Source organism: Cebus imitator, unplaced genomic scaffold (genome assembly GCF_001604975.1).
Source record: "Cebus imitator isolate Cc_AM_T3 unplaced genomic scaffold, Cebus_imitator-1.0 Scaffold0, whole genome shotgun sequence".
NCBI lineage: Eukaryota > Metazoa > Chordata > Mammalia > Primates > Cebidae > Cebus > Cebus imitator.
This window is the reverse complement of record NW_016107315.1, coordinates 90,870-99,179: the sequence shown is the minus strand read 5'-3', so window position 1 is coordinate 99,179 and position 8,310 is coordinate 90,870. Positions and strand designations below refer to the sequence as shown.

The 8,310-nt window shown below is 50.7% G+C and overlaps 1 protein-coding gene across 2 annotated transcripts in view; it reads left to right on the top strand.

Moving 5' to 3' along the window:
- The first annotated feature begins 3,252 nt into the window (after positions 1 to 3,252).
- The window catches only part of LOC108309378 (voltage-dependent calcium channel subunit alpha-2/delta-3-like), a 66,953-nt gene continuing 61,895 nt past the window's right edge, over positions 3,253 to 8,310 (top strand). The window contains exons 1-2 of one of the 2 annotated variants that reach the window (XM_017535703.2): positions 3,253 to 3,411; positions 4,089 to 4,170. In XM_017535703.2, the coding sequence (XP_017391192.1) occupies positions 3,290 to 3,411; positions 4,089 to 4,170 (204 nt within the window). In that variant the 5' untranslated portion in view covers positions 3,253 to 3,289. The remainder of the gene's footprint in view (positions 3,412 to 4,088; positions 4,171 to 8,310) is intronic. The other variant, XR_005200153.1, reaches the window with a different exon arrangement.

The window sequence follows — 8,310 nt, the reverse complement described above, 5'->3', positions numbered from 1 at the left end:
CTCCTCCAGCAACTCCTCATTGTTGCAGGACAAAGTGGGACATCCTCAGCTGGTTAGGATGGAGTGCACAGGTCTACCAGTGAAAGTTTTATATGGCCAGATTCCATGCTTCAACTGAGAGTTGGGTGTTGAAATACAAGCTTTTGGGTGAAAATAGCAAGTAGCACCCAATGCCCTGGTACTACATTTGGCTTACTGGAAGGTGCTCCTGGTCCCTTATCCTCAGGTAGCTGCAGGAACTCCCTGGTTCAAAGTAAGAACATTCTCTTTAAGGGGTATGTGTCTTTGGACAAGTGGCTAAATCCTTCTGGGCCTCATTTTCCTCTCTGTTAAAATGAGACTGCATGATTAGATAGCTTATAGACCCCTTCCAGCACTGACTTTTGTGGTTCTGGAAAGTATATTACAATATGTAAGTGGTAAGACCCCAAATCTTTGGACACCTTGAGTTCTGAGTTTATTAATATCAGATAGTTTAAATATTTTTTATTTTTGAGATACTATGAAATGATCAGCGGGATCCATCTGAAATGTGATGTGCATAATGTTCTGCCCAAGATGGTCTGTGTGTGTTACAAATGCTCAAAACACTGTCCACCTGAGACTATGACTTCCTGTGCCTGGCCTTTCTCATCCCTGCTCTCTAGTTGCTCCGAAACAACTGCAAAATTCACCTGTGTCAGGCTGGCAACGCACAGTGACTTTATTATGAAATGCCTTCATGACCTTAACGTCCAAGTGGCCTTCAGTATAGTCCAGAAGTCAAGCGGTTGCTTAAATATGACTAAGCTGGAAGATTTTGCCGTGCCTCGATGTTCTCATCAGTTAATAGGCATAACAACAGTATGGCTGTCACAGGTACTTTTTTTTCATACACAGTATTGTCTTTCCCTTGTCAAAGTGTATAACTGTGTATTTACCATTATGTTTTTTGTAGTAAAGCCTGTCCTCCTTGTAGTGTGTAAACTCTGTGAGGACAGGTCTCCTGATTTGTTCACTACTGGCTGCCCAGCATGTCCTACTGTACCTATCAATAGAAGATGATTGACAGTTATTGACTGCATGAATGAGTGAAGCCATGAAGGGCTGTTATCATATAGATATCATACACGAAACGGGTGGTCTTACTAAGAGCTAGTATGCACTCACTCACTGGCTCATTCACTTATGCTTTCATTTAGGAAGAACCATCCCGCGTTCCTGACAGGAAACAAATTTTCTCCTAACCCCCTGGTCCAAGCCCTGGGACCCCTTGCCTCCGGGTTCAGGCCGCGCTTGGCTGGGTTTGGAAAGGGCGGGCACGCTTCCTCAGGCGGAGGGTATGCACAGAAGCGGATAATTCATTATAACCAGTTAGTCATCCGTAGAGACTGCAGACACTGCCCGTGGGCGAGACGCACCTGGGGCTCCTGGAGTGGGGCCTGTTCCTTGTGCTGCCCCCTGCGCTGCCCTCCAAGGTGGGAGCGCGACCCGCCAGAGCCCAAGGGAGCTCGAGGTCTGCCCGCACTCGGAAAAAGCACCAAGAGCCCCTCTGTAGCAGTCCTTCTCCCTCGCTGCCAAATCTGAGATCAAGCCCAACATCTGCAGGGGTAACTTTTTCCAGGGACTGCTGGGTAGGAGAGCCTGCCTGGATCCTAACCGGACATCACCTGGCGGAAGCTGGAGCCCACCCTTACCCACTTCCCTGCAACCTGAGGGTGCTGAGGCCGAGGGCGGGTGACAGGGCAGAAGGCAAAGCCCCCATCGCAGAAAGGCATGCAAATGAGAACCCAGGTGTCTGGTGCACCGGGAGCCCCAGGCGACATTAGGAGCACGCTCCTCTCTAGGGTCGCCGGAGTTGCGCTCTGCCTGGCAAGGATGACTCAGCCTCACTCAGGTCGGTCTTTACCGCCAGTCTGCGCGAGGGCTCCACAAAGTTCCCAGTCACACCCCAGACCTCGCACGGGGGAGAGGGTCTCTGCAAGCTGGATCCCGGGGTGGGGGCAGCGGCCAAGGAGGCTGGGGGAAGGCTGGTTCCCCGGACGCGCAGGGGCTTCCCCGACTTCCTTTCTCCTCGCCCCTGCCTCTGCGGGCGGCGAGAAGGTGCCACCTTCTGCGCTCACTGACTCCTGCCCAGTGCAGTGGGCGCCGGAGTGGCGAGCAGGCAATCCCTAGGCTCGAAGAAATCTTTTATCCCGAAATCCAGGATGTTCCCCGGTCAGGATCGACTGGGCGCCTCGTTGGCTTTCTCTCCCAGCCCTGACATCCCGGTCCCCGCCAGTCGCCGCAGCCGGGCAGACTCCGAGCGCTGCGAGCCAGAGCGCGGACCGCTGGGGAGCCCCGGGGCCTGGGTCCGGCGCGCTGGGGGCGGCTGCGCTGCGGCCGGATGCTGGGAGCCCCGCGCTGGTGCGCCCGCGCCGCGGTGGCAGTACCGCCCTCCGCGCCTTCCCCCGTTGGGCGCCGGCAGCAACGGGCGGTCACGCAGCGCTGCCCTCGCCAGAGTCCCCGAGCTACCACCCAGTCCCATCCCCGGCCCGCTCCGCCCCGCGTGCGACCCCGCCTGCAGCTGTGAGCCAGTGCTTTTCCCTCAGACTTCGTTCGGCTTCTTCCCAGGCTCCCTCCAGGCAGGAGAATAGCGTGGCGGGGGTGGAGGGCGCGCCTCCTCTAGGTCCGCGGCTCGACCCCGTGGCCCCCGACCCCGCCCGGCCCAGGGTCGGACCCCGCGCGTGACGCCGGATCGGAGCCACAGCCCGCAAAGTGAGGAGTGCCGCGCCCTGTCCTCGGCCTCCCTCCCGCGCCCCCAACCCCCACCCCGGCTCGGGTCGCTCCGGCCCTCGGCCAGCCCGAGTGTCGCGCCCGCGGTGGCGGACTGCGGAGTTGTAAAGAACTCAGGGGCCGCAGTGGCCCGGGCGGGGCAGGGCGCGCTCCGCTGCGGCCAAGGACACTGGAGTTTGCGAGTCCCCGCCCGCGCGGCGCCTCCCGCCCCACCGCCCTCCCGCCGCGGCCCGCCGGACTCCCCCGGGCCGCCGAGGCGGGGCTGGGCGGCCGCCGCTGCTAGAGGAACGTCTAGCTGCCTCCTCCCCCGCCCGCCTCCCTCCCCACCTCTCTTCCCTCCCTCCTCCTCTCCGCCCTCCCCGCCCCGCCACCCGCTCCTTTTTCTGCTCCCCAAGTGAGCCGGGCGCGCGAGAGGCAGGCGGGGCGGCGCGGAGCGGAGCAGGCAGCCCCGCGCGCTCGCCCACCGCCCGCTCCGCGCAGCTCCCCGCGGCCGCTCTCGTCGCCGCCGCAGCGGGCGCGTCGGAGGGAGCCCAGCATGGCCGGGCCGGGCTCGCAGCGCCGCGCGTCCCGGGGGGCCTCGGCGCTCCTCGCCGCTGCGCTTCTCTACGCCGCGCTGGGCGACGTGGTGCGCTCGGAGCAGCAGATACCGCTCTCCGTGTAAGTGCCGGCTCCTGCGCCGCCCGGGGAGGGGACCCGGCGGCCCGCGACCCGCTGTGCCCAAGTTTGAGCGCCTGCAGGTGCGGCTGGACAGGACCCGCCGCGGGCGTCGGCCTCACCGCTGGCACCTGCCTTTCGGGACCCGCGGCGGGCTGCGACGCCGGGGTAGGATGCTCTGGCCCCTGCCAGCAGGTTGGCGAGTGAGATCTGGAGAGGCTCACCTCAAGTTACGGCACCAACTTTGGAGCCTGTTTACCGAATCCAACTTCCATTGGCCGCTGAATTACCCCCCTCTTTGCTCCCCTGCCGCCCCACTTCTGTTTTGGGAGGGGGGATGGGTGGATTTCTTCTGACTGCTATTTGCCAGGTGATGCCCAGTTTGAAGGATTGAGTCCTCGGGCAACGATTCAAATGAAACTCAGTGGTCTTTTTAGAGAGCCTGGGAGACTTTGCGCCATTCTCAACTCCGAGACCCCCCTCGGGACCCCTCCCGCGCTGCGCTCTGCAGTTTGGTGCTGGCAGTTTCCACCCAGGCGCTTTTTCTATGTTTTCTTCTTTTAAAACGTGTTACATCGCCCTGCTCCTTCAGCCATAGCCCCATGTGTGCGTGTGCGTGTGCGTGCGTGTTGACTGTGACTTGGGTGTTACATTTCTTCTTGTGCCCCTTCTCTTTGTAGGGTGAAGCTCTGGGCCTCAGCTTTTGGTGGGGAGATAAAATCCATAGCTGCTAAGTACTCCGGCTCCCAGCTTCTGCAAAAGGTAAGGTTTCTGTGGTAGCAGGAAGCGATGATTTTTTTTCCGGCACAGAAAATGGAGGCAGATTTAGTTTTCCAAACAAACGTGAGCCCCGAGCAGCATCAGTTATCAGAGGAGTCTCTGATCCCCGGGTTTCTTGGCATGGTACTGTGCAGTGACTTCTTCCTACCATTCGGTTATTTTTAGATGACACTTGATTCTAAACACAAAGAAAAGCAGGATACTCACTCGCACTGTCCTGGCTGGAGCTCGAAAACTGAGTGTTTTTGCATGGCTCTCGTCTCCGTGTTGGTATTGCTGTTTCAGTGCCAGAGCAGACGCTCCTCGGGCCAAAAAATGCTAACTTCATCCAAGGGGCAGACTCGGTGCCTATTTTTAATGCCTTTCACCTTGCAGGGGAGGCGTGGGGTTCAGTGTACCAGAGAAAGACGCTGCACTATTGTTTGTCATCCCTGCAGTTGTACAATCCCATTATTCCCCAATCATCTAGACCCAGGGCTGGGATGCATTACATCATTACAGATAAGGAGAATGAATGTGGTTATCTTTCCACTCAGCTGCACTGCCGGGTAATAACCTATGAGAGTAGTCCACAAACTTAAGAAATGGGTCTGCATCCATGTAATTCTGGAGAGTAATGAGAATGGAGAATTGATTATTAGGCTTTTATCAGAAGCTGCATCAATTTTAATTCAAACAGGCAGCATTTTAAGCATAAGCTTAAAATTGCGTTGTGAAATATATGGTCCTTCATTCTCCCCGTCTCAAAAAAAAAAAAAAAAAGAATAAATAAATGCACCATTACAGAAAAACAAGGACACTTGATAATTGACTTGTGATGCATAACTTTTGTTCAAATTCACCTCAATCAGAAATGAATTTGGGTTTGGGGAAATCACATTTAATGACTTCATCTATGCCGGGCACGGTGGCTTATGCCTATAATCCCAGCACTTTGGGAGGCCAAGGCAGGCGGATCACCTGAGGTCAGGAGTTGAAGAATAGTCTAGCCAAAATGGTGAAACTCCATCTCTACTAAAAATACAAAAATTAGCTGGGCATGGTGGTGCACACCTGTAATCCCAGCTACTCGGGACGCTAAGGCAGGAGAATCACTTGAACCCAGGAGACAGAGATTGCAGTGAGCCAAGATCATCCCACTGCACGCCAGCCTGGGTGACAGAGCAAGACTCTGTCTCCAAAAATTGAAAAAAAAACTTCATCTAACAGATGAAACCAGACAGAAGATCCAGATTTTACAAAGAACTCTTCTTGCAAATACGCACACCACACACACACAAAATAACTCAAATTATCTTGTTGCATTTATTAGCTATAGTTTACCAATTGAAGGCAACTCCCTGAATTTTAACCTTAACATGCAAAATGACTAAGAAATCCATCCTTTTCATTATTCATCACTCATGTTTGTGGAACTCAAACACCAGATATCACAGGAACCGCTACAGTGGAATTGAAACTTTGTTAAGGCAAAGCTACATAACAGCAGGTTGTGTTAACTGCATAAAATCTTTTTTGTTTTTTTGAGATGGAGTCTCGCTTTGTCATCCAGACTGGAGTGTACTGGCACAATCTCCGCTCACTGCAACCTCCACCTCCTGGGTTCGAGCAATTCTGCCTCAGTCTTCCCAGCAGCTGGGACTACACATGTAAGCCACCACGCCAGGCTAATTTTTGTATTTTTAGTAGAGATGAGGTTTCACCACATTGGCCAGGTTGGTCTTGAACTCCTGACCTCAGGTGATCTGCTTGCCTCAGCCTCCCAGAGTGCTGGGATTAAAGGCATGAGCCGCTGTGCAGGGCCTAATCACATAAAATCTTGATAGACATTTGAAGTTTGTGCTGTCCTCAAAGTTACTTGGTTTTCTAGAAGTTATGTTTCCGAAGAGATTTTATTCTCCCTCTACAACTTGATATCAGAAATACCACAAAGACTCAACCTAACATATATGATCATATTTAGCATCAGGAAGATCCAGAAAAAAAAAAAAATCACCTTAGGCAGCTGAACTGAAAGAACTAAGAAAGAATATGCTAATCATGGTTATTGGTCCTAGATCCTTTTAATTACCTCCTTCAACTTCACATTCCAAGAGTACTTTTGGCTTAGAACATGATGGCAAACAGCAAAATGACAACTTGAAAGTGAGTATAAACCATCTGAAACATGATTAAAAAGATGGAACTAAGCTGGGCATGGTGGCTCACACCTGTAATCCTAGCACTTTGGGAGACCAAGGTGGGCGGATCACGAGGTCAGGAGTTCAAGAACAGCCTGACCAACATGGTGAAACCCCGTCTCTACTAAAAATACAAAAAAAAATTACCCAGGCGTGGTGGCGTGTGCCTATAATTCCAGCTACTTAGGAGGCTGAGGCAGGAGAATCACTTGAACCTGGGAGGTGAAGGTTGCCCTGAGCCAAGATAGTACCACTGCACTCCAGCCTGGGCAACAAAGCAAGACTCCTGTCTCCAAAAAAAAAAAAAAAGAAAGAAAGAAAAAGATGAAACTGCATTCCTCTAATTTAGGATATACTTCTAATCAACTTAGACGGCTATGTTTCATACTTTTCTGTCTCTGAATCCAGAACGTTTCTTCTTTTTCTCTTCTGGGTGAGGCTCACGATCTGCAGTCTTTTTCTCATGGTTACAAATGTCCCCTTCATCTTTATTCTTTCCTTTATCACCAATGTCAGTCTTCAGGTTGTCTACATATGGTGGAGCTTCTGCATGAGCCCTGGATACACAAAAAAGAAATCCAGGATAATCCTGACGTCCATCATATTAACCAAATAAGCAAACAGATACAGCTTAGCAGAGCAGCAGCATTGGAATTTGTCAAATATTCTACATGAAGAAGCTCTTCAAATGATCTCTGGGTATATATCCCAAAGAAATGAAAGGGTCTCAAAGAAATATTTGCACATCCATATTCACAGCAGTACTATCACAATACCTTAAAGGTGGAAACGACTCAAAAGTCTACCAACAGATGAATAAACAAAACATGTTATGTACATATAACGGAATATTCTTCAGCCTTAAAGGGGAAAGAAGTCCTATCACAAGCTACAAATGGATCAATCTTGAGGGCCTTATGCTAAGTGAAATAAACCAGTCACAAAAACATATGACTTCAGTTACATGAGTTACCGGGAGTATTTAAAACCACAGAAACAGAGAGTAGAATGTGGGTTACCAAGGGGTGAGGGAAGGGGAAATAAGGAAGTTGCTCTTGAATGAGTTGAGTTTCAGTTTTGCAACATGACAATGTTCTGGAGATCTGTTTCACAATGATGTCAATACACTTAAAACTACTGAACTGCATATTTTAAACTGGTAAAGACATGTGACAGAAGCCCTCATCCAACATCTTCTCATGGAAACCAGACACAATGAGCCCTTCCAGTACAAAAACTAAACGGACTTCCAGACATAGCGCCCCTCCTCATTCTTAATCCCACTCCAATTCTTCCCATTCTCATTCTCACAACTGTCCCAATTGTAACTGAAAGGGTAGAATATCAAGGTCTTTAGAAAAAAAATGGTTAAGATGGTAACTTTTATGTTATGCATCTTTTACCACAATAAAAAGGTACATACATAAAGAAGAAATAGGGGCCCAAAAGATAATACAAGTATTTCCTTTTTTAAAAAATAATACAAGTATTTCTGGTAGTTGAAGCCATTGCTGTAATGATATAATACTAAAATTAATTAAATATTACATAGCTGATTAAATAATAGTGATGTACAAAAAGAAGACTTTTGCTTACAGCCATAATGGAGCAAACTGTAATGGATTTGACTTCCTACTGGGGCAAAAATACAGAAAACTAAACAAAATATATGATTGCTTTCAGATACTGCACAGTATGCAACTCTCTAAGAAAATGGAGCCCTGGCTGAGCATGGTGGCTCACACCATGCTGTAATCCCAGCACTTTGGGAGGCCATGGTGGGAGGATCGCTTGAGGTCAGGAGTTTGAGAACAGCCTGGCCAACATGGTAAAACCCCATCTCTACTAAAAATACTAAAATTAGCCAGGCGTGGTGGCATGTGCCTGGTCCCAGCTACTCAGGAGGCTGAGGCAGGAGAATCGCTTCAACCCAAGAGGTAGA